The 26,658-nt window shown below is 37.0% G+C and overlaps 2 protein-coding genes across 10 annotated transcripts in view; both read left to right on the top strand.

Moving 5' to 3' along the window:
• eif4g3a (eukaryotic translation initiation factor 4 gamma, 3a) overlaps positions 1–6,602 on the top strand; it is a 91,359-nt gene extending 84,757 nt beyond the window's left edge. For 4 of the 8 annotated variants that reach the window (XM_073916798.1, XM_689398.10, XM_009306090.5 and 1 more), the window contains exons 29-34: positions 201–282; positions 479–577; positions 659–805; positions 5,238–5,319; positions 5,419–5,565; positions 5,648–6,602. In XM_073916798.1, coding sequence (XP_073772899.1) covers positions 201–282; positions 479–577; positions 659–805; positions 5,238–5,319; positions 5,419–5,565; positions 5,648–5,829 — 739 coding nt within the window. In that variant the 3' untranslated portion in view covers positions 5,830–6,602. Of the gene's footprint in view, positions 1–200; positions 283–478; positions 578–658; positions 806–889; positions 1,007–5,237; positions 5,320–5,418; positions 5,566–5,647 lie in introns of those variants that run through there. The other 4 variants (XM_073916801.1, XM_073916800.1, XM_073916799.1 and 1 more) reach the window with 1 other exon arrangement.
• A 1,300-nt stretch (positions 6,603–7,902) lies between these two features.
• cstf1 (cleavage stimulation factor, 3' pre-RNA, subunit 1) lies at positions 7,903–18,252 on the top strand. 2 transcript variants are annotated; one of them, NM_001328559.1, is given in 6 exon segments: positions 7,903–7,951; positions 8,279–8,468; positions 13,603–13,880; positions 14,451–14,648; positions 14,805–15,195; positions 16,756–18,252. In NM_001328559.1, coding segments are annotated over 5 exon segments (1,296 nt in total). In that variant the 5' UTR covers positions 7,903–7,951; positions 8,279–8,299; the 3' UTR covers positions 17,016–18,252.
• Positions 18,253–26,658: the final 8,406 nt, after the last annotated feature.

The following is a 26,658-nucleotide window of genomic DNA, read 5'->3' as shown; positions in this document are numbered from 1 at the left end:
GACTTCAAAATTTAATATAAAATAAATAAAAACACAGCTCATCTCTTCCAGTGTGCCGCATTGTGTTGGGTTGTGTGACTCCTGGGGCTTTAACAGTTTGGCAAGTGCACAGTAGTTGCAGTCATTCCAGGTCCTTGTAGGCTACAGCTGTCAGGGTGATTCAGTTTAGCATCTAATGGAGATTTGTTTTGTCTCTGCAGTGAGTTAAGTAAACCGCTACTCCCTGTGGGAAGAGCTGCCATCTTATTTTCTGAAATACTGCACCTACTATGCAAACAAATGGTAAGCTCAACTTTTGTCAACTTGGTGTTTCAGAACATTGCATTGTTTATCTCATTGTCGTCTGTGGTTTAGGGGCTCCTGCATGATTCAGACAGAAATGATTATTGTGTTTGTTTTTTTATACACAACACCTCTGCAGCTATAACGCTTTGCTGTAAAGTAGTTGTGTATTCACATGTGTCTACTTGTGCTAAAGAGCCATAGGAAAGTTGGAGACTTGTGGAGAGAGTCTGGGCTGAACTGGGCCGACTTCCTGCCCGAGGGAGAACATCTTCCTGCCTTCATCTCACAACATGTGAGAGCACAGCCCTCCCAGATACAGATATGAAGTGTGGTTGATTTTAGAGAATTGCTTAATTTCTTTTTTTTCTTGCAGAAGTTAGAATTCACGGTGTCGGACATCTCTCCTGTCTCTCCGGCCTCAGCCAAACCCAGCCTCAGTCCTGAGGAGCTCTTTAAACAACTGGAGCAGCTCCTGCTAGAGGACATGTCCAGCGATGAACAGATTTTTGACTGGATCGAGGTGAGAATGAACCTAAAAAACGATTCTTATATGGATGAAGCTGATCACCAACCCTGACGTTAAAATTTAATGTAATGTTTTCAGGAGAGCGACCATCTTTGAAACGCCTCATGCTCAGGCATTGAAAGTTTCTCCAAAACTGCCAAACTTACAAATAAATTTCACATTTGGAACCACCAATAAAATGAAACATCAACTGGCTCTTACGTTTCATTTCTAAACTTTCCAATCAAGCTAAATCTGCATTTTTTTGGTTGCCCAAGCTAATGCACATGCACAGTCGAAGGGAACGAGATCACAACACCAACCACATATTAGACAACACAATCCTCTGAATAATGCCTTGTCCAATCCTTTTGCCAAATCTTCTGAAATAATTCCCAACTTGTTCTTGATGGCAGACCTCTTCCTGAAATAACAGCAGCCTCTTTGTTTACAAGTTTGTGGGCATTCGAGTAGTCGCTGTCATGGGATGTGCGTTTGATAGGACGGATTGTACTTGCATTTGTTTCATATAGATTACAAAACCAGAGAACATTTCAAGTGTAGTTGGTTAGTTAACTAGAAGCTATTTCAAGCCTTATGTGAATATATTTCTCATGTGTGTAAAGCAAGTATTCGCTGAATTATCATTGAAATATTATTGACCCCAGAGGGTTCATAACCACTACAGAAACACACGTCTGGTCCAAGCCCCTCCCCTGGAGAATCGTCAGTCTATATCGATCGATGATTGGCTCCTTTACTAAAAGACAGGGCTTCATTCAGCACATTGACCGCTACACTTTTCCCCATTCATACAATTGACATTTCTTGTGTTTTGTAGTCTTGGTATACTCAAGGTGAAGTTCATTTAGGGAAGTTCATTTATGTTTCCTGTAGCTGTCCACACTTGCTCACTGTGATGTTAAAATATATTGTAAATATCTGCTTCACACATGTCTCAGTTGCACAGTAAATTAAAGGGAAAACAGAAGTTAAAGATGCAAACTAAACTTTCCTTCCATTGACTTTTATTCATAACCATGCAAATGCATCAGACTGTGAGTTTTCCTATTGTGAGACCACTAGAAAATCAAAACAAAGAGCATTTACAAAACTTTGAGCAATCTGTGTTTCATATAGACCTTTTTCTTAGAACGCAGATTTACCCATCATGCTTTGCGTGTTTGCGCAAGGAGAATGCTAAGAACTTCCCATCGGCAGCTGATGCGTATAAACATTTAGACAGCTTTGAAACTATGGTTTTAATCTACACAGTATTTTACCTGCTTTTATCATCTTTGAAATAATTCTGTTGTCGATCAGCGCCACCTCCTGGTGGACTAATCATTTAAAAAAATGTGATCTAATAGGACGGAAAACAACTGCTGAGGCAATTTCCCTTGGTTGTCAGATGGCACCTTCTGCTGTTTAAATGAAGCCTCGTCGTTGCTCAGTCAACATTTTTTCTTTCTTTGAAATATATAACCAACCCAAACAAATGTAATTCACCATAATATCTGACACACACACATAGCCTACTGTACTATCCCACAAACACACTGATTTAATATGTGTTACAAAGTGAAAATAAAGTGACTTTTTGAAATGACAGAAAACACAAATACTACACACTAAATTCAACATGAACGGCTCGCGATTAGAATGAACATGCACATCAGCCAGCAGAGCATCAGTAACAGACTATATTGGTCATTTTTGTAAATTGCATGACTTACATACCTGTTAAGTTTCAGGTATTTCCGTAATCCACTCAAAACGCTATTGAAACCCATTTTCAGAGCGCAAATTGTGAAAGCTGTAAATGGAACTTCGTAGCATTCTACCAGAGGCACTGGTCGCAATGGCACCCTCCATGCAGCAGCCAAGAAAAAGGTCTAGAAAACACATTGTTTCAATATGCATCGCTTTTATTGAGAACAGAAAAAAATGCTTGGGAAAAAAACTATTTGCTGGACATACACCCTAAAATGCTATTCCTGCCCCTTTTCATAGCACCATCTGAACAAAATTGGCATACTCAAAGTCCAGCTTAAGAAAGCATTTGATAATACTGTTTGCAACGTCAAGTCACAGGCCGTCCAGCCAGCACTATCAAACCTCTGCAACTGATCCAGAATGCAACAATGAGAGTGGTCTTTAACAAGCTGAAAAGAGCACAAGTCACGCCTCTGTGCATCACTTTCCACTGGTTGCCATTTTTCCAATAGACTTGCATCAGATTCAAGGCATCGATGTTTGCCTTCAAAACAACCACTGGTTCTGTCTGCACCCCTTTAGTGACTTCATTCTTAAGCCCAAAGTATATAAAGATATTTCAGACATTTGCTTTCAAGGCTGTTTTTTTCTCTTGGCTGCTGCATGACGGTTTCTTTTTAAAATCACATTTTACATGCTATAGGTTAAAAATGCAACTATTTAGTCTCTTATTTCTTTTTTAAATACTTTTATTAAAATTAACCATTAGCCTAGTGGGCAGTGTGTAATAGCTTGTTCCCAAAACTTGGATTGGCGACAAGACTTTTGTCAGGTAGTCTATACCATGGCCTTTAGGCTTGACCTTACTTGAATACATTACATATACTTAAATTTCAATTATAGATATTTATTTAACTATTTCCATGTGACTTTAGTGATTTTCATAAATTGAATTTGGGAATGTATTCATAAAATCACTGAATTATTTCTATAGAAACTAAACGAGACAAATTTTGTATCTGCTCTAAGAGCCTCTATTCTCTATGCTTCCTTGCACTTAGAATCAGTACTGGTAAGAGAACATTTGCTTTTTACAATTTAACCTTCAAACCATCTTTAGTGTTATTAGTGGCAAAGTTTAAATCCGACCTGGTCAGCCTGCTTCAAAACCACATCCATTAAGGAATGAAGCCAGTAGGCGGAAAGTAGATGTACTATTGAGGCTGTTTGAATATATTCAACTAAATGAGAGTCTGCACTTTAAAAGCAATCTGAACAAATGCGCTTTTGACTACCACTGGAAGTGCTTAAAAGTAGACAAAATCAAAACATTTTAAAAGATTGGGATAAATGCATCTTAAATTAGCATTTATCAGTATTTTAAAAACACTTTTGACTACAATGTGTGTCTAAAACACAATCAGCAATAAGGGGCAAGTCTACAAACTATCCGCTTGATAAGTCGTGACGTATGGAATACTGTTTCCGTGTCCAAGCCGCTACTCATTTGAATTGAGAAAACATTCGTTTATGACCACTTTTTAGTCATATCACACATTAAATTGAATTTTATATACAAAATGAACTTACTGCATCACAGACACCAATATTTTAACAATTTATTCATTCAGTCATTTTCTTGTCGGCTTAGTCCCTTTATTAATCCGGGGTTGCCACGGCGGAATGAACCACCAACTTATTCAGCAAGTTTTTATGCACCGGATGTCCTTCCAGCCGCAACCCATCTCTGGGAAACATCCACACACACATTCACACACACTACGGACAATTTAGCCTACCCAATTCACCTGTACCACATGTCTTTGGACTGTGGGGGAAACCGGAGTACCCGGAGGAAACCCACGCGAAGGCAGGGAGAACATGCAAACTCCACACAGAAACGCCAACTGAGCCGAGGCTCGAACCAGCGACCTTCTTGCTGTGAGGCGACAGCACTACCTACTGCGCCACTGCCTCGCCCCTTTAACAATTTATAAAAAACTTATCACATTCTGTTCACCAGATATTAGGCATAGGTGTATATATATATATATTGTGATCGTGATTTTCGAAAGTATTACAGCGCTTTGTAAACGTTTATTGTTACCATTTGTTGGGTCTCTCCATACAGTTTGATAGATCGCTTGGACCTGTAAGCCGCTTCGCGTGACGTCACGCTTAATAAGCTTATAGTAGAGATATCAAAAAAATGGGTGTGGTCATGTTGAGGGCATGTTTGTTTTGGTGCTTTAAAATATTGCAAAAATCTGCTTAGTGTAAACTGGTGAAACGATTGTTGCGGAGAGTTTTATTTCAGTATGTTGATGTACTTTCAACTGAAACTTAATATTAAGTTGAGGGCAAGACATTCTTTTTGGTAATCATTTCCTCATAGCAAACTAACGGTAAGAGAGGCGTGGTTAGGAATATTGTGACCGAACCCAAAAACTAATGTCATTACAGAAGAAGCACCAATCCAAACACTAAAGCAAAGGTTCAGATTTGATTAAAGATAATCAAAACAAAACAAAAAAATCAGTAGATTACCTCACACGTATTAATTGTTCGACTAAATAACAGTAATGTGCGCGATCAAAATAAACAAAGTAAATTTTGAGTTCACACAAACTTTAATACCAGGTGCAAACAGGGTCTCAGCATGCCCCAACTGTGCCTAAGATGATATGACGTGAAGTATATTGGTTCCTTTAAAATTTTCTTTTCCTTTCAGGCTAATTTGGACGAATCTCAGATGAGTTCTTCTCCTTTTTTGAGAGCTTTAATGACTGCTATATGTAAAGCAGCAGTTAAAGGTGAGCAAGCTACTCGCTTTTGAGCCTTTTATTAAACAAAACCCAACTCCTCTTCCTCACACCAGTCACTTTCACCTGTTTTTATTCTCTCTTCTCCAGATGAAAGCACGTCCTGTCGAGTGGACACTGCTATCATCCAGAAACGCCTGCCTATATTACATAAGTACTTCGACTCGGACACCGAGCGGCAGCTGCAAGCACTTTATGCTCTTCAGTCTCTGATTGTCGCCCTGGATCAACCACCCAGTACGTAGCCAATGAAAAAAATAAAGCCAGGTGACAGGAAGATTTGTTTGGATGGTCATTTTTGATTTGTTTTTTTCCGCAGACCTACTCCGGATGTTTTTCGATTGTCTCTACGATGAGGACGTCATTTCAGAGGACGCTTTCTATCAATGGGAGACGAGTAAAGACCCGGCGGAGCAGCTGGGAAAAGGCGTAGCGCTGAAGTCTGTGAACGCTTTCTTCACCTGGTTACGTGAAGCCGAGGAAGAATCTGAGGATAATTGACATGAACTGCTGGCCGACGCTCGGAGGCCTCGTGCTGAAACACATAATAAAATCTATTCAGACTCTGCAAGTCTAGCCACATGGGAACTTTGAACCACTGGCCTATTTGAGCTGGAACTCTCTACGACATGGAGGGAACACTAAATACTTGTATTATATATATAGAAAATATTTTTGTTTTAAAGTTTGACTTTTTTCTTTCTTTCTTTTGTTACTTTTAAAAGAAGAGACTTAAAATAGGTTCTGAACTCTTTAATTTATTATTTTTTTAAGAGACTGCAAATATGGAGTTCTATTTAACATTTGCAGGCAAAAAGAACATTGATAGAAATAACAGAATAAATAGTGTATCATAACAGTAATATTAATTTTGTTTTAATGTGTCAGCAGCCTCCCTGGATTCACCCTAAAACAGGGTATAAATGTATCCCCCTTTTCCCCAGTTCAACAGAAAACGCATAAAGGGATGGAGACTGTTAATGTTGCCCATGTTTCAGGCTGTTTGGAGAAAACTTCCACCCCTGGTTCTTCTGCTTCGACTTTTTCGCTCAATGAACTTTCCCAAATAACACGACAAACACAATAAAGAATTAATATGCATCCTGAACGGAATGAAAGTAATCCAGACATCAACTTCAAATACCTGTATGCATTGATGGTGAAGTGCAAGTCAGAACATTGTCAGGATTGCTCAGTGTTCTTGTAATGAAGACCTGCAGAGGACGTGTAAAACTTGTAAATACATTAAAGAGACAAAAAATGAGATTTAAAAATGAACACGATGCTTGTGCTGTTTGTTTTCGGAGGAAGGAATATAATTGTTGCGGTCTCTGTGTTCTGGATGTCCAGCTTAAACAGACGATTTGCTCTCTACCTTATTGGTGTTCAAATGGTAATAATTCATTCATTTTCCGTCAGCTTAGTCCCTTTATTTATTAGGGGTTGCCACAGCAGAATAGACCGCCAATTATTCCAGCATACGTTTTACTCAGCGGATTCCCTTCCAGCTGCCACGCAGTACTGGGAAACATCCATACACACTCATTTCCACACATACACACAATTTAGTTTATTTAATTTACCTATAGCGCATGTCTTTGGACTGTGAGGGAAACCGGAGAACCCAGAGGAAACCCACACCAACACTGAAAGAACATGCAAACACAAAAACGAAAATTGACCTCACTGTGAGGCGACAGTATTAACTACTGAGCCATCATGTCGCCCCAAATGGTAATAATAATAATTTATAATATTTTTTGATTATAAAAATGATGAGGAAAAGACAACATTCAATTTGTTTTACTTTTAAAGCTCATAATATTTGCCCAAGAATTTCATAAATAAGTACAATTTAAATAGTGAACAAATTTCAAAACTTACAAATATTATAAGTTGTTGATAAGAACAAGAATGTTTGCATTTTTAATGTATGTTTGAGGAAATAAAATAATAACAAAAAAAAATATATTACATTTTCCCTAAATATTTGAGCAAAATGATATATGTGGATAAGTAAGCATTTTATAAAAGGTTTTTGGGTTCGGGATATCCATCATGAACAGATAATTGGCTGTTTTTTTCCTCATTTTTGATCAAGGACAAATCAAATAGTAAAAGTCAATAAAAATTTACATCAAATCAGAAAAATACTATTTGATAATATTATAATATAGTGATATGTCATATAGTGATAAGTTCACGTTTTCTTTAATATTTGGGAATCAACTAATTGATGTATAAACAAGAACAATATGAAAAGTGTAAATGTTTGTCAAGAAATCTTGAAAATGTGTTTATTTTCACACAAGTTCTGTCTCCTTTGCCCTTAAATGATACAAAATGCCGTCACTAACGTGTGTCCGTTAATTCAAAGTATATCAACTTAATAATTGATAAGCATATCTGCAGATCAGGTAGGCTATATTAAAATGAAAATTTTATTCGCATTATGTTTTTATATTAATATATTGTCAGTTACAAAGAGAGCATTTACCAAAATTCAATGAAAACCTTTAGTCGAGCTTTTATTTTGACACATTTAGAGACTTTTAATTTAACGGGTTTACGTGTACGTCTTGACGTAAGACGCACAGAACGTGTGCGCACATCCCTTGAAGTGGTAAGTCGTCGATTTTGTGCAACTTTAAATGAATGATACTCACTTTGTATCGTATTTATTGCTCACTTCAAACCTTAATTCTTACTTAACGCAAAAGCAGACACTGGATACATTTTATACGTCGCATGTAATACAAGCTGTTTTATAACGTTAGCTATAAAGATTTAACGTACACAACAATGGCTGTGTTTTGAATCCATGTAACGTTACCTTAAGTTTCATACTTAAACAGCTTTTTAAAACCGCCACCAAGCGTGTTGTCTTGTTAGGCAGCTCGAAAACACAAAACTATCTGCTAACAAGGCGTTTTATCTTCCTCCTCTAAAGTGCAGGCATCAAGCAGTCAAGATGTTTCGACCCAAACCCACACTGAAGGACAGACAGCATCTGTACAAGCTGATCATCAGTCAACTGCTGTATGACGGATACACCAACATCGCCAACAGCCTCATCAGTGAAGTCAAGCCGCAGAATGTGGTTTCTCCATCAGAGCAGCTCATGCAGCTCGCCAAGATAGGTGAGACTCCAGCACGCACAAATAAACCTTCTCACACTTTTAGTCCATTGGGCTAAAGTTGGTGTTATATTCCCACATTTAGATTTTCTCATTAATAAATAGAATTTCAGACAAGTGTTCTTTGCAAATTCTTTTTTCAATACTTTATTTTTATATCTATTTTTTAAGGAAGAAAAAGAAAAATACAAATAATAAATAATGACAAACAAAAAATACAATAACATATCAGAACTTAAATGAATAGTTGACTGGTCACATATTTCCTTACATGAAAAGCATATAAACATACATATATAGATCAGTTTACAATGTGTAAAGGCGTGAGCACAATCAATTTCTCTCAATATTGCACAGGGTTCATACGGTCATGAAAAACCTGCAAAGTCATGAAATTTCGACAATGCACTTTCCAGGCTTGGAAAAGTTTTTGAAAAACCCACAAGGGTCTGTAAAAGTCATGGTCTCCCTGCAGAGTTTTGTTCCAACACTAGTCAAACAAACCTGAACAAACTAATCAGTGTCTTCAAGATCACTTGAACTCTATAGGGAGGTCTGTTTGAATAGGGTTGGAGCTAAACTGTGCAGGACACCGGCCCTCCAGGACCGAGATTGCCCACCCCTGAGCTAGACACACAGCTGAATGCTATTGGTTTACAGAGATGCTTGTGCACAAGCCAGGAGAATGAAAACAAAGGAACCACCATTTTTAAAAACACAGCCAAGACATTGCACCGTACTAATAAATACACATAATAACGAATCATGGTCAATCCAAGCTTAAACAAACCTTGTTGTCGTCTTGATGAACGGCCACAAAGCCAAGAAGAACAAAATCTGCCATGTCCTGTTGTTGTTTTTCGAGCCCGTCTAAAAGTGTGAGCGGTTTCAGTTTCTTCAGAGACCTCACCGCACGTCTATATTTGAAATAAAAAAACTTCTTGAGCTCTAATTAATAACATGCTCGTGGTTATTTAAGTGCTTCTGACTTTCAGAAACGGACAAAGTGAGAGTGAAACGAGAAAAAACAAAGGAGAAGCTGGAAAAAACGAGCAGCAAATTATTCTTTCTGCAACCTAAAACATGATAAAAGTTAAACATGGCAGTTTGTTCATCACCTTTCAAACTACTTCAGAGGTTACATGTGCTGGTGAAGATTAAAGATACAGATGAGAGGTTTGCACTGACTGGGCTATATGTTGTTTTTGAACCTAAATAAGGACTAAATGTATGCTATGTGTAGTTTTTCTGTAATCAGTAACATATCGGAGCCTGTAAGGGTCTGTATGTGTCGTATATGTGGCATTTTTTTATTTCATATAATTGCAGATATTACAGTAGGCCATTTCACCCTATCATTGATTTGCAGTTTTATTCAAAGCATCTATATAGAAAAGTTAGTAATGAACATTTATACACAAGTATTTATATGTTCTAACTTTGAGAAGTGCTTTTCATAAGATATGTGAACGATCCATACAGCTCTACTGTAGACATTTTTTCGAGTAAAAATGATGTTGTCTGAAACTTTGTCATGCACCATGTTCACCAAAAGGGTACCTATAGTACCCTTTTGGCAGTGGAAATGCAAGCCTGATAAAGGAGACCCGTACCGACCCTTACCATACTGTACCAGTCAGTAAAGACACGCGCCAAGGTGTAATAAGTTCTGTGAAGATCTTTAGCAGTAGCGGTAAGTTTGGGGGTTTGCAAGGTTTTTTATTTTATAGAAAAAAATAACACATACTGGTTTTCAGCAAAAATACATTAAATTCTTCAGATGCATTAATAAAAATGTACATAATTTAAAAGAAAAATCAAAAGAGCCACATTTATCATTGTTTAAAATTAAACGAATGTAAGTTTATTTTTGAAGATGAATATTTTATCAGAGTTGTAATAAAAGCACCATACATTTAATATTCAATTCAAGTTTATACATAGGCTTTTGACCATAATTATTCTTCCAAAGCAGCTTCACAAAAGTGTGTGTTATTAAATTAGAATCAAATCAGACTTAGTGTGACAAGGGTGGACTGGACAATATAGCCGTCATGCATATACATAGATAATCTGTACACCTTTATACAATATAATGTACTTTTTTCAAAAAGATAGCATCTACAATATATTTTCAACTAGATTTCTTGATCAAGACAGTAATTAAGAACATACTTTGTGAATAAAGAGTCTGTGCTGTTTTTGAGGTCCTTGCAGACTCACTTTTGCACTTCATCAATGCAACCTGTAATTCTAAAGAATTAGTTCAGCAGACAGAGACTAGGTGGTCTTTTTGTAGCTGTTTGAATGCATTTGACCACATAAATGGTTACACCATAAAACTAAAGCGATTAACTGTGTTTTTGACTACCTCTGGAAATGCCAGTTCTAACCACACTGACAAATGCTGGAAAGTTGTTGGATTGCAGCTAGACACTTCTCAACAGACACCCACAAGACTAACACACTGATCCACTGAACACTTTGTAGTCTGTTGGTAGGGGTCAAATCAAGTTTATTTATTTATGAAGCACATTTTAAAGTAGCCACGAGAATGACTAAAGTGCTGCACATGAAATCAAACTGCATGTAGAGCAAAATAATAAAACGCAAGAGAAAAGGGTTCAAAAACCGAACAATAGTCAACACAGTAAAATATTAGTGGGCCAAATCGAACAGGTGATTTTTTTAAAGTTATGTAAACATGGGTAACTCACAGCAAGAAAGGCGCTGGTTCGAGCCTCTGCTGGGTCAGTTGACATTTCTGTGTGGAGCATGTTCTCCGTGTGTTTGCGTGGGTTCTTTCTAGGTGCTCAGGTTTCTCCCACAAGTCCAAAGACATGCCCTATAGGTGAATATGCTAAATTGTCCGTAGTGAATGAGTGTGTATGGGTGTTTTCCAGTGATGGGTTGCAGCTGGACGGGCATCTGCTGCGTAAAACATATGCTGGATAAGTTGGCGGCTCATTCCACTGTGGCGACCCCTGATTAATAAAGGGACTAAGCCAAAAAGAAAATGAATGAAAAATGTATAAGGAAGGTGCCTCACTAATCTCATGCTGCAGATTGAGATACAGAAAAGCTTATGTCCCATCTATGTTTGAGTCTGGACTGCAGAACTTCAAAAAGATTTTGATCACTGGATCTTAAACTTCTAGCTGGAGTTTTAAAATGTAACCACTATCTAGGAGATAGAATATGTGAGGATTTATAGACCAGAAAACTTTATCATTGGTTCTGGATTAAATGTAGCCAATGAATCGGGGCAGCCAATGGAGGATGTCTCTCAGGATGGGGGTAATGTGATCACATCTGCGACTATTTTGAATAAATCTATTTTTAGACCAATTGCAAGTAAAAAATAGTGACTTAGTCTTAGATTTATTAAATCTTCAAATCTTCAACCATCTTAAATCTTTTTTTTTTTTTTTAAATGTACGAACCTTTATATGCAGTTTTGTATGTATTTTATCATCTTTGCATTAAATTAAAAACAACAAATTACCGCTTGTGTAAGGTGTTTATAATGCAGCATCTATGGTACTGGGCAGTAAATTTGAGGTTGTTCTCTCTTCCTGCTTCTGTTATCAGTATCACACTATTTTTCCCCCTTTTTTCTGAAAGTCTAGATCAAAATATTTTGGATTTTTTCTTTTATTATTTCAGCAAATAGTATTGTGTAAAAAAATATTTGTTGTACTCTTCCATTCACTCCTGTTTACACTAAACAGGCACTAAGTTTACCCAACTTGATGATGTCTTCTACTGAGAAAGCTGGAAATGTAAAAAGGATCTATTGTGAAGTAATAATAATGTAGTAGCATTTAAAAAGTGTTTGGCCGTAGACGGCAGGCAGATTTGGTAAAAGCTGAAGCCAATTACAGAAGTGATGCATTTATCAGTTAAATTGAAGTGGTTGGAGGTTGCAGAATGTTTCAGATCCTATTTTCAGCTATTTAGTGTTGTCCACTTTTTTTGGTCCAATCGAGAAAAATAGTTGAAAATACCTTGTGTGAACAGTGTTTTCTTGACAGAATTTCACAGCTTTACGAATGTGACTTGCAGTAAAAACTCAAAACAAGAATTCGCAGAGGAAGTATATGTTAACATTAAAGCATCTGTTTATATTTCCAAAACTATAACTACAGAGTCATGGGATCAGAAAAATATCAATCTGTAAGCATTTTTATATTTTAAATGCAAAAACTAATCATGCGTTATGGATGTGACCAAAAAGTCTGCAAGTTTGCAGTATACAAGATATTTTGTAGAAATTCTGTTATTTGAACTGCACAACCCAAAACAAATAATGCTAATCAAAAGGCTAAGAGTCATCTCACTATAGAACAAAAATGATTTTTGCATTTATGAGGAAAAAGCTTCATTATGGATGTGACATGTGAAATTAACACTTGTGTGACTTTGGTACATCAAATATAATAGTTTGAAAGCATTGACAGAGACATTTGAGTTTTTTTTTTACAGTACTTTAAAATACAAACCTACACAAAAAAAACTTTCACTTTTCAAAAAAAGGTTTCACTATTTTGGTGAACCTATTTTTTTCATAGTAAGGTTGACTTTGCATGGAATTGCTTATAAGCACTTTCACATTTAGTTATTTAGGCTGCATTTACACTGCATGGTTCAAGTGATTCAATTCTAGTTTTTTTTTCTTCCGTGTGGCACAGATCAGATATGGCCCATTGATAAATTTTCTTTAATAAACTATAGTTAAACAACCTGTCCAAAAAAAAAAATAATAATCCTTGCAAACACATTAAATAAAGAGAGAAAAGAGGGCTTTTTTATTGTCAGCTGTCAGTCAGCGCCCGCTCTTTATTATTTTTTTATTTATTTATTTTTTTCCCCGTGTCATTGTGCCTTTGCTGTGTATATGCAGACAATGCGATACGAGTCACATTTAAAAGATGATGTATGCTGGCCATCAAAAAAATCTGATATCGTCACAAAGTCAGAATTTGACCATTAAGGTCTGCAGTGTAAATGCAGCCTTAGTAGTCTTTTGTCTAGAGGGTGTAAATTTATATCATTACTAATGCTACTTTGACAGATCAAAAACTAAATCTTAAATTATTCAAAGACACCTGAAATGCACTTTCTTGTGATTTGGCAGGAATGGAGAATGATGACAGTGCTGTGCAGTATGCCATTGGCCGCTCGGACACTGTGGCCCCTGGTGTGGGCATCGATCTGGAGTTTGATGCAGATGTTCAGACCATGTCCCCTGAAGCATCAGAGTACGAGACCTGCTATGTGACGTCTCATAAGGGTCCATGTCGTGTAGCCACATACAGTCGTGATGGGCAGCTCATCGCCACAGGCTCCGCCGATGCCTCCATCAAGATCCTGGACACAGAGCGCATGCTGGCCAAGAGTGCCATGCCTCTGGAAGTGAGTGCTTTGATTTTGTCAGTGACTTCTATCTGGTTGATTACTCATGAGCTGATCTTATTTTCTGTATGCATATTTTAGATGTTACTATGAGCAATTACATGTTCAATTGTCTTCACTTGAGTTGAATATTCACATTTCAGTCTTCAGCCAAATTTTTTCTTAATTAGTGGCATAGTTCTCCCAAAAACCTGTCATCCTTTACTCACCCTTCACTTGTTCCAAACCAGTTTGAGTTTCTTTTGTTGAACACACCAGAAGATATATTGAGGAATGCTGAACACTGTCAGCCATTGACCTCCATAGTATTTTTTTCTACTATGGATGTCAGAACCTACCAGTATCATATGCACATCAAAATATCTTATGTTTGACCAGAAAAAAGTCAAACAGGTTTGGAACAACTTGAGGGTGAGTAAAATGGTGAGTTTTCTGGTAAACTATGCCTTGTATAATCTATTATGCGAAAATGTTGCTGATTAGTTGCTACTTCAGTTTGATTATGGCTGTAAGGATATGTTGTTTATTATAGTTGGACAGTCTAATCATGCGTTTCTGTTTTTGTGGTAGGTTATGATGAATGAAACAGCCCAGCAGAACATGGAGAACCACCCTGTGATCAGAACTTTGTATGATCACGTGGACGAGGTCACCTGTCTCTCTTTTCACCCAACAGAGCAGATCTTGGCCTCTGGATCTCGAGATTACACTCTCAAACTCTTCGATTATTCAAAACCTTCTGCAAAAAGAGCCTTCAAGCACGTACAGGTATGATCAAATCCCGTGAAATCAATCCTCTAGGTAAGATTTTAGAATAAACTTGGTGTAAAATCACCATCTAGGTTATTTGTGAATTTCATTAGCATTCATTGAAAATATTTGCATGGATTTCTATGTAATGATGATTCTTTTTGTTTCATAAAGGAAGCAGAAATGCTGCGGTCCATATCCTTCCACCCCTCTGGCGATTTCTTACTGGTTGGTACGCAGCATCCAACACTTCGCCTATATGATGTTAACACTTTCCAGTGTTTCGTGTCCTGCAACCCCCTGGATCAGCACACAGACACCATTTGCGGAGTCTGTTACAATCCCAGCGCTAACAGCTACGTGACCTGCAGCAAAGATGGCAGCATCAAACTCTGGGACGGCGTGTCCAACCGCTGCGTGACCACCTTTGATAAAGCTCATGAGGGTGCAGAGGTCTGTTCGGCCGTCTTCTCCAAGAACTCAAAGTACATTTTGTCCACCGGGAAAGATTCTGTTGCCAAACTCTGGGAAATTTCCACAGGCCGGACGTTGGTCAAGTACACAGGTAAGCGTTCTAGATTATGCTAAGATTAAAGGCTAGATTAAAGGGTAATGTCACTACCTGATAAAAGTCTTGTTGTTGATCCCAGTTGTAAGAGAAACAAATAATAACTTGACTTCTAGTTGATCTTTCGGAAAAGTAACAGAAGGTAGTTTTTTTCCGATGAATAATCTGTTGAACTGCATCCCAATCATCACAAATACTGCAGACCTATTGGAACTCACATGGATGCATAGATTTTTACAGAAGTCAGTCCTGTTTGGTGAAGGAAAAATCACGATTTGGGGTTACATTCAGTATGGGGGCGTGTGAGAGATCTGCAGAGTGGATGGCAACTTCAACAGCCTGAGGTATCAAGACATTTGTGCGGCCTATTACATTACAAACCACAGGAGAGGGCAAATTCTTCAGCAGGATAGCCCTCCATCTCATACTTCAGCCTCCACATCAAAGTTCCTGAAAGCAAAGAAGGTCAAAGTGCTCCAGGATTGGCCAGCCCAGTCCCCAGAAGTGAACATTTTTCAGCATGTCTGGGGTAAGATAGAGGAGGCATTGAAGATGAATCCAAAGAATCTTGATGAACTTTGATAGTCCTTTAGGAACGCTTTCTTTGTCATTCCAGTTGACTTTATTAATAAGTTATTTGAGTCAGTGCAGAGATGTATGGATGCTGTCCTCCAAGCTAATGGGAGTCATACACAATATTATTTTTCCACTGCACCATGACTTTACCATGACTTTATATCCTATAATGTACATTATTTCTGTTAAGTGACAAGACTTTTGTCTAAGCAAAGTCAGACCTTACCTGCTTCTACATAATTTGAAGAATTGCCATTGTGTTGATTTCACCTGCAAGGCTGCATTCAAAAACATGTAGTCCAGTTCAGAATCAAATGACTCTTACAAACATAAAGCGCAACCAGTAGTAGTCCGATACCTTACCTAAGACTTCTCTTAGACTGAAGGCTTGGGGCAAATGGAGTGAAAACAATTCTTAGAATACTATACTGTTCTGTAGAATACTAAAAAACATATCTTGTGCTGGAAAAGTTTGAAAATGCACACTTGAAAAGAGATCGAGTCTGACTCTGGAACAGGTTTAAGATACCTGATGAATCTATATTGTGATCAGCATATCTTGAATTTAGTATCTTCTTTTAATAGGACAGATTGATTTGATTGATTGAGACAGACAGACAGATAGACTGATAGATAGATGGATAGATATATGGATAGATCACCCTGAGTATTTACATGTTGTTCTTTTGTTGCTCTGGTTACTGCAGTTGTCCTCATTAATAAGTTGCTTTGGAATAAAGTTTCTGCCAGATTATGTAAATGTAGTAATAATAAATGATTTACGCAGAATATTTTTTTCAGCAGAGAGAATTTTAATCTTGAATCTGAATCAAATCTAACCTAACAAAGTTATAATTACCTGAATATAATATTTAAAGCATGTAAATGAGTATTAAATTTACTTTGCCACACATGCTGGAAATTCCCCATCTGTCATTAGTGTTTCAGCAGCTCACCCTCATTGTGTTTCCTGTCTCTCAGGTGCCGGTCTCAGTGGGCGGCAAACACACCGCACTCAGGGTGTTTTCAACCACACCGAGGACTATGTGCTGCTGCCGGACGAGCGGACCATCAGCCTGTGCTGCTGGGATTCACGCACAGCCGAGAGGAAAAACCTGCTGTCACTGGGCCACAACAACATCGTGCGCTGCATCGTACACTCACCCACAAACCCCGGCTTCATGACCTGCAGCGACGACTTCAGAGCACGATTCTGGTATCGCCGCACCACCACTGACTAACAGACATTTGTTTGCTTTGAGACCCCAAGAATCTGAAGTTTACTTTTAACAGCAGGTCCCAAACGCAGAAATGTCCACACTGTGTATGACAACACCAAAGCTGCGTAATGTTCAGCACACACAGTCTTTTTAAAAGCATCAAAGAGCTCGATGTCTCTTCTCACTGCGGTACCTGTGCATTACTGTCAGGTAGTGCTGTTTTTTTTACAAAATGTAACTTTTTTTAGAACTTTGTTTCATGGATTTGAGATCATTTAGTAGTATCAGAATCGTCATCCATTAAGATGCGTTGGTTTATTCATTTGCAGCTAGTGGAAAAACACATTTTGTGTTATTTGTGTATGCGATAATAAGTAGACCGGGATCATTCTATCATGGCGCGTGCCTAGAATGTCTTTTTGATTTCAATTTGTGTACCGTGCTCTTTGTTTTTATTAAAAAAACTCTGATAAATTGTTTGTTTGTTTGTTTTACAGTTGTGACAGTCCTGTTTATGAATGGCACTAACCATTTTGTTTGTAGAGGAGATTGCGATTGCTCAATTTGGCTTAAAATCCCTGTGAAATCAAATTAGGGGCTGCACGATATTGGAAAATTGCAATATGAATGATTGCGATCATGAACATCATTTCACAACATGACTATTTAAAAGAATTTATCGTTTTACATGGATTGGGATCATTTTTTTACTGCAGTCCATCAGCATTAAATCTACAAAATTATACAAAAAAATGTGTATTTATACATATACAAAATAAATTCAATTAAAGCACAGATGAAAACAACAGAACAAAGAGAAAAATGAACAAACAGCACTTTATGGTTTTAGCTGAAGTCAGAAATTCAATAATCTAATGTAAATTAACACTAGATAGCAGTGGTAGGACACCTCATCCCCAGCCACATGTGGCTCTTTGACCAAAAATACGCGGCTCTTCCTTCAGTAATATTTTAAGGTTTAAAAATTATATTTGTCACAAGAAATCCATTTACTATTGAAAATACAATTTCATTTTATTGCATTTTTTTACAGCAAAATGAATAAAAACTCCGTTTACAATAAAAGGCCATTTTAACCAGTGCATGTGGACCCCAGTGTAGCTCAACTTAAATTGCTACACAAGTTAAGGGCAAACAACCTCTGTTTCTATAGGAACCTCACACACATAAATGTAAACAATATTCATGAGTGGTGATGGCAAAAAAAGAAAAAATAAATAAATCTTTATTCATTCAACATGTGATGCTTCATATTTGTGTGTTTCTGAGTTGTGCATGGATATAAATAAAGTTTTTGTTTAAACTTTTATCATTAATAGTAGTAATATGTTCCCCAATGGCTCTTTAAAATATGCGTTTGCCCAAAAAATCAGAAACGGCTCTTTGCTGAACTTTTTTTTTTTTTCCTGAAATTCTCTTGAAACTGCTTGAGATCCTGGGATGTGACTATTGCAGATTTGCACATTGCGATATCGATGCTGAAACGATCTATTGTGCAGTCCTAAATCAAATCTTTTTTTAAATGTTAGTATCAGTGTGTTAGTTTTAACAACAATGACAAAATTAGCATTAAGATGTAAACCCCTAAATCTCTAAAGTTTGCCACTTGTGCCTAAGGCCCCGTTTACACTAATGCGTTTTAGTTTGAAAACGCATAAGTTTTGCTACGGTTACGCCATCCGTCCACACTACGCCGGAGTTCTCGAGCGCCGAAAACGGAGCGTTTCGAAAACGCTGGAGAGGCCGTTTTCATTCTAAAACGCTGCAGCTCCGTCTCAGTGTGGATGGGGAAAGACGGAGATATCTGAAAACGGAGGCGGGGCTGCAGACATTCGCCTCTCTGATTGGGGCTTTTCCTCAATATTAAGTAGCCTAACACACAGTTCAGTCCTGAATCTTCTCCGTGTAAGTTCAGACTTCGCAAGTTTGATCAAGGCTGCATCTCTTCTTCTCAGTTTGATATGGAAAACATACCGAGGACACGCGTCAATCTTCACAGGGAACAGTGTACTTTATAACTTCATTCACATCACCTTGGCTACGTTGTTTCACTTTCTCAACAATAAAATGTAAACTTGATATAAGGAACTGCCTATTTTTATTTTAATATTAACAACTAAACAGACAGCAGAAATGTTGAGGCGTCGTGCTGCATGAGAGTCATCTTCACTGTGTGCATATTTATAACAAAACGGAGCCGATAACAACTGCCTCCTTTCAATTTCAGTGAAAATACGAAACACACCCTCTCTTTTGCTGAATATCAGTTTTAATAATCGATAATGGCCATTATAAAAGTATAACATACAATAAGTTTATACATTATAGGAAATAAAGGCAAGCGATCAGTCAATATACAGAATGTAGGCTACGTGCTTACATTAATCATTAACTTATCTTTGCGCTCAGCCAAAACACGTTACCTGAGAACAAGTAATAGATTCCAGTGACCAAAGTCAGGGAATATGTCGTTAGATAAAGACAACAAGATGAATGAAATATCACGTTTAATAAATATAGTGAGATTAGATCCAGCGGGAGATGCTTGATGAGAAGTCCGACTAGCAGAGCTCTCATCTGGGTAGATGGGCTCCAGCGATTGCCAAAGTGTGTGTGTGTGGTCACGTGATGTGCGTTTTCAGCGTTTTGGTGTGGACGGAGAGCAGTTCAGAAACGCTGGGTAAAACGCGAGTGTGGACGCGGATCGTTTTCATTCTAAAACGCCGTTTTAAAACTAATACGCACTAGTGTAAACGGGGCCTAAATGGATCGATCGTTTTCTTTGATGTCACCTCATACTTTAGTTTCTCATCAAACCTTCTGACCATACAAATGCTTTCTAGTATCTGACTAGACCCCCCACCCCCGGCTGTTTCTTATAAAGGGGGAGAAGCTACTGTATGTCCCACCCTCTTTTTATGTTTCATCTTTAATGTTTTGAACAATCTCGAGCGTAATTTAAACCATTAGATCACAGATGTCAAACTAGTTCTTGGAGGGCCACAGCTCTGCAGTTTAGTTCCAACCCTAGTGAACCCTTTTCACAAGACTCTTACGATGTGTTTACCAGTAATTATAATGTTAAATCCTTGAAAAGTTTTTAATATTTTGACTTTGAAAAAAACATGAATATTTACACATTATATCATCTTTGCATCAAATTACAAAGCCCAATTCAGAGCATTCACACTTCACAAACGATCTGGAAAATGGGCCTGGGCACGGTTTGGATAGCATAATATGAGTGCGCTCTTAAACTGCAGGACACCAGGACCCAGTTTGTCAACCGCTGCTTTAAGCACTCCTCTCTAACCACTGTAAAAAAGAGGTGGTGTGGAGGAGTGCTAAAGTAAAACCTACCTTAAGAGCTTGTGCTTCAAAAAAAAAAACATATATATATATATATATATATATATATATATATATATATATATATATATATATATATATATATATATATATATATTAGTAATAATTTACCTACTATTAAGTTGCTTCAAGCCTGTTGAACGCAAAAGAAGATAATTTGAAAAATGTTGGATGCCAGACCTTTGACTTCTATAGTGTTTTTTTTTTCAACTGGAAGTCAGAGGTTGTTACCTTTATCTGAACAGGCGGCATGATGTTCTTACCTTGTTCTTTTTTTACCTACATGAAATATACTGTAGAAACGTATAGCAAATACTGTAGTGTTTTTAAACAATACTAAAGTGAAATGTATTATGCTATGTTTATATTATATTAATTGCAGCAGCTTATTAATAAATGCTCCAGCTTACTGTAAAATTAAAACTAGTGAAGTGATAAATTGCAGTAAGCTGTTGTCTTGTGTATTAAACCCTATAGTTATAGAATACTTCATTCATTCATTTTCTTTTCGGCTTAGTCCCTTTAATAATAAGGGGTCGCCACAGCGGAAAAAACTGCAAACTTATCCAGCATATGTTTTACACAGCGGATGCCTTTCCAGCCACAACCTGACACTGGGAAACACCCATACACTCTTGCATTCACACACATAAACTACGGATAATTTAGTTAATTCAATTCCCCTATAGCGCATGTCTTCTTTGGACTGTGGGGGAAACCGGAGCACCCGGAGGAAACCCACGCGAACACGCACACATGCAAACTTCACAGAGAAATGCCAACTGACCCAGCAAGGGCTGAAACCAGCAACCTTCTTGCTGTGAGGTTATTTTGCTACCCACTGCGCCACCGTGACGCCCTAGAATATTGCCGTATTGGGTAATTTGTTTGTATTACAATAAGTAGTTGTTACTATAGGATTACCACCACAGATTAATCTTTAATCTAATGTTACTATAGTATGATTCAAAAACACTTATTTACTATGAATTACTATAGTATTTTTATATGGTTATACAAAAGCCATTGCATTAAAATTGACAAGCACACATGTACAGCCATGTTAAAATAATAAGAACTTATTAAAACATGATTTTTGCATTTCTTTAAACGTTTAATATAAAAATAATCTCATTTAAAGCATAAAATTAATATGTGGATGGATTTTTAAAATAATTATTGTAATTATTATGAATATTATTTGTAAATAATAAAATGATAAAAATATATAAATTTTATTACAAATACAAAATTGTTATAAATCTTTTATCAGTGTTGAATTAATAGTTTAGTGCATATTTATAAATATCTGATCATTAAATAGACTTGAGAGTGGCTCTTACAGTATCTACTCACAACCTGCATGAAATTGATCAGCATGCTCCATTTCCTCCCTCAAACATTTATTAATAATTCTCCACGTGAGTTTCAGCTATAGATGTTCTCAGCATGCATGCGTTTGCTGTGGCTTCTTCTTCTATGTTTGGCTATATTTGTGGCTGATGGTTAAAAGAGAACGAGAACAGAGAGAGGTGGAAATAATGCCCACCATCTCACCATGCACACACTGATGAAACGGTGCATTAGTCATTTACAGAAGCTGCAACCACTGCTGTTTGTACAATAACCAGCAGAGTCAGACGTGTACTCGTATGTCATATCGTGTCCAGCATATATGAGTGAAACCGATTTGTGAAAACCAATCAAATCCCTTTTAAATGGATGTTTTCCTATGGGATTCTATACTGTAAAGTTATTGATCATTCAAACCTTGTTTATTGGCTTATATTAGATTATTAGGGTGGCATGAGAAAGACACCACACTTGTATACTACATCAATGTATTATTCTTCTGTCTTCTTCTGACACTTATTTCCATGCATCTCCTCCTAGACTATTCAAGCTACAACTACCAAACTAAAACCAAACCTCCAAACTGGTCTGACTTGGGTTGCTATATCTTTTCCAACTGATCTGTCCTATGTTTTTCGGAAAACTGATCCAGAAAAATCGTGAAAGTTCCATTGACTTAACATTGGACCAAAATTTATGACCACATAACTTTCCGCCAGACTGTCATACACAGAACACCCTAGCAATGCCTTAACAAATCCCTAGCAGTCACTCAGAACACATTAGTAACCGCCTAAAAAACACCTTATCAACCACTCAGAAGACCCTACCTAGCAATACCTTAGCAATCGCCTAGCAACCACCAAATACACCCTAGCAACCACCTTAGCAAACAATCAGAACACCTTAGCAACTGCCTAGCAATGCTTTAGCAACCACTCAAAACACCCTAGCAACCACCTAGAACACCTTAGCAACTCCATAGCAACACCTTAACAAACATTCAAAACACCCTAGCAACCACTCAGAATACCTTAGCAACGGCCAAGCAATGCCTTAGCAACCACCTAGAATAACCTAGCAACTGCCTTAGCAACCACCCAGAACACCCTCGCAATGTCTTTGCAACTGCCTAACAACCACTCAGACCACTATAGCAACTGCCTAGCAACACCTTAGCAACCACCTTAGCAACCACCAAGCAACGTCCTAGCAAACTTCCAGAAAATACTCGCAACCTCCTAGCAACACCATTGCAATGACGAGCAACCACTTAGAACACCCTAGCAACCGCCTAGAAACATCTTAGCAACCACCTAGGACACCCTAGCAATGCCTTAGCAACCACTTAGAACAACCTAGACATCGCCTAGCAATGCCATAGCAACTGCTAAGTGGTCGACCTAGCAACCACTCAGAATACCCTAGCAACACCTTAACAACTACCTGCAACACTCTAGCAACACCTTAGCAAACACTCAGAACACCTTAGCAACCACCTAGCAGAATCTTTGCAATGACCTAGCAACCACTTAACAAACAGTTTAACGTCCTAGCAACCACTTAGAACACCCTAGCAACTACCTGGCAAGAAGCATGCCAATCCACACTACCAGACCTATATGTAGTTATCTATCTACGCCAACTGCATCTTAACTTTTTAAAAGCTACTTCAATTATTTAATGTTTAAACTACTTCAATCGTTCAGACTGGCCTTTCTCAAGACACCATAAAGTTTATCTAAAAACTTTACTTTTTTGTTGCTATTTATGAAATGTTACTTTACTTTTTTTTGTACGTTGCGCCTTTTTAAACTTCTCATTTGAAGTTCAAGTCAAGTTGAGGCTTTACTGTGAGGTGTGGACATACAGTGGAACATAATGTCTTGTCTCGCAGGATCACGGTGCCACATAAATAAACATCACATCATTATAATTATGAACATAACACTGGAAGTAAGAGCTATTTTAAACCTGTACGTAACTAATATAGCAGACCAGTAAATAACTATGCATATACTATAAATATACTTAACTATGCATGTACTTAATACTTAACTTTATATGTGTCTAAGACTATACACTTACTTTTACATAAGACAGAAGAAAATTGTCCAAGATATAGTGCAAAACAGGTATTTTAAGGTTGAAGACAAATAGTGCAAAGATTTGTGGTGCATTCACAAGTAATCATAGTTGACTCCTTGTAAGATGGAGTTTAGGTAAAGTGTCTGGTGTATATAGAGAGAGAGAGCTGGTTTCTACAGGTGGTTTGTCAAGCCCACTCACGTTTGTGAAGCACACTACAGAAATGCGCAATGTTTTATAGAGATATGGAGTGATTGTAAGAATGAAATTTAAATAAATTAATTTTCTTATTATATGATCACTCTAATGTTAATCAATAAAACTTTTGGGTTAATAAATATAATATACAGATTGGATGTACTCATTTATGCTGGGGTTACATTATATTATATAATTATATATATATTATTTTATATTCATTATATAATAATATATGATATTTATTATATTTATAATCTTATATTATACTATATTTATTATATTATAATAATTATATTATATTAATTATATTTTATATTATATTATTATACTATATTATAATTAATATATTATTTCATGTTATGTTTATTATATTATATTATATTATATTATATTATATGTACTGTATCATTCATTCATTCAATTTCTTGTCGGCTTAGTCCCTTTAATTTATTCCGGGTCGCCACAGTGGAATGAACCACCAACTTATCCAGCAAGTTTTTTCGCAGCGCAACCCATCTCTGGGAAATGTATTATATTATATTATATTATATTATATTATATTATATTATATTATATTATATTATATTATATTATATTATATTATATTATATTATATTCCTGTGTGGTGATTGAATGCTTAAATGAAAGCCACACTTGCTAATGGACATCTTTCCTTCTGAGGCAAGAGTTGCTTTTTGCAGCAATCTTTTCTTGGTATAATTGCTTAATATATGTCTAAATATTTGACGCTGAAGGGTAATTCCTCACAGAGTTTCAAGATCCTCCTTTTCTTGTGCCGCAGTACAAACCACACCGACACAATGTTTACTTTGTGACGGATCCGTATTTATATTTGGATTTAGGGAACATCCCATGAGCTCATTGACTTCACAAAAAATGAAATGGTATTCTCACATAATAGATTTAAATTACAAATAAATAAGTAAACAGTTGAAATAAACTTATATTTTAAAATACTATTTTTATTTTAATGCACTATTCATTTTACTGTGGCTTAGTCCCTTTATTAATTAGTAACGTTGTGCCTTTTTAAACTACTCATTTGAAGTTCAAGTCAAGTGGAGGCTTTACTGTAAGGTGTGGACACACAGTGGAACATAATGTCTTGTCTCGCAGGATCACGGTGCTACATAAATAAACATCACATCATCAAACTTTTGAACATAACACTGGAAGTAAGAGCTATTTTAAACCTGTACGTAACTAATATAGCAGACCAGTAAATAGCTATGCATATGCTATAAATATACTTAACTATGCATGTACTTAATACTTAACTGTATATGTGTCTAAGACTATACACTTACTTTTACATAAGACAGAAGAATACCCTTAGTCCCTTTATTAATTAGTCCCTTTATTATTCACCTATAGCGCATGTCTTTGGACTGTGGGGCAAACCGGAGCACCCGGAGAAAACCCACACGAACATGGGGAGAACATGCAAACTCCATGCAAAAATGCCAACTGTTGCAGCCGGGACTTGAACCAGCAACCTTCTTGCTGTGAGTCGATTGTGCTACCCACTGTGCCACTGTGACGCCCCTTAAATAGTTTTAATAAATTATGTGTTGAACAAAAACATTTAGTAGTCAAGTACCGGTCATTTTAAAATGAATTTGTTTTATTTAGCTAGTTCATGAAATAGTGTGATATAACATTGGATGTAGGATGACAGTCTTTATGTCATGTTGTTGTTATCTTTATTTGTTTTCAGTCTCTTTTGTATAATTGGCTTTAAACCAAGTGGCAACTAATATCGATTTTAATACCAAGATTCATTTAAAGGGGTGGTCCACATTGTACTTTTAAGGCTTGGTTGTGTTTGTAAGATGCAAAGCCATTTGTGCTCATGCTTCATTTGTAGAAAATCCCGTTTTCTACTTTGATTATGTACAGCTACTCAGCTAACATGAAAACGACTGTCGTATTTCCCACTTCCTCTGAAGACCCGCCCTTAAGAGGCTCTGATTGGTCAGCGAACATAATGTGCTGTGATTGGCAGATCAGCTCCAAATCACAAGGAAGCACTTTTGTTATAACATTACAGCGCCTCTGGCCATGCCCCTTCACTGCGCAGGGTGTATGGGCAAAACCTGAAGGGTTTTCATTAACCCGAATGTATTTTTTGTAGTCCCCAAACTTCACTCGCTGTAGGCTTTGCCAAGCTAAGTCTGTAAAATCCAATAGCCCCTTTCACACATACAGACCCTTCCAGAAAATTACGGAAATAGAAGTTGTAATATTAACAGTAATTTGCCGGAATGCTGTGCTGTGTGAACGTAGAGGGAAGATTGCAGGAAAGAGCGCGTGCTGACGTGTACTTTAGCCAATCAGAACAGTCAGATGCATTCACGTCTGCGCGGTTTATGAGAAGAAAAGCCTGTAAATATACTTCCAGACACTTTTAGCTGCTAGATGTCAGTCAGATAACATTTCTCTTTGCATTGAACTTTCAGTGTATTCCATTCAGAGGTGCTGTTTATGTTCACACAGCTACATTACACATCAGCTAAAGTTAAAAACAAAAAAAAAACCTTTAAAAAAATCTTTCTATTATTTACCAGTGCATGGGTCTGGCAGTGTGAAAATGTGTAAGACCTTGAAATAC

The sequence above is a fragment of the Danio rerio genome, chromosome 11 (assembly GCF_049306965.1).
Source record: "Danio rerio strain Tuebingen ecotype United States chromosome 11, GRCz12tu, whole genome shotgun sequence".
NCBI classification, from domain to species: Eukaryota; Metazoa; Chordata; class Actinopteri; order Cypriniformes; family Danionidae; genus Danio; species Danio rerio.
This window is presented reverse-complemented; position numbering and strand designations above follow the sequence as displayed.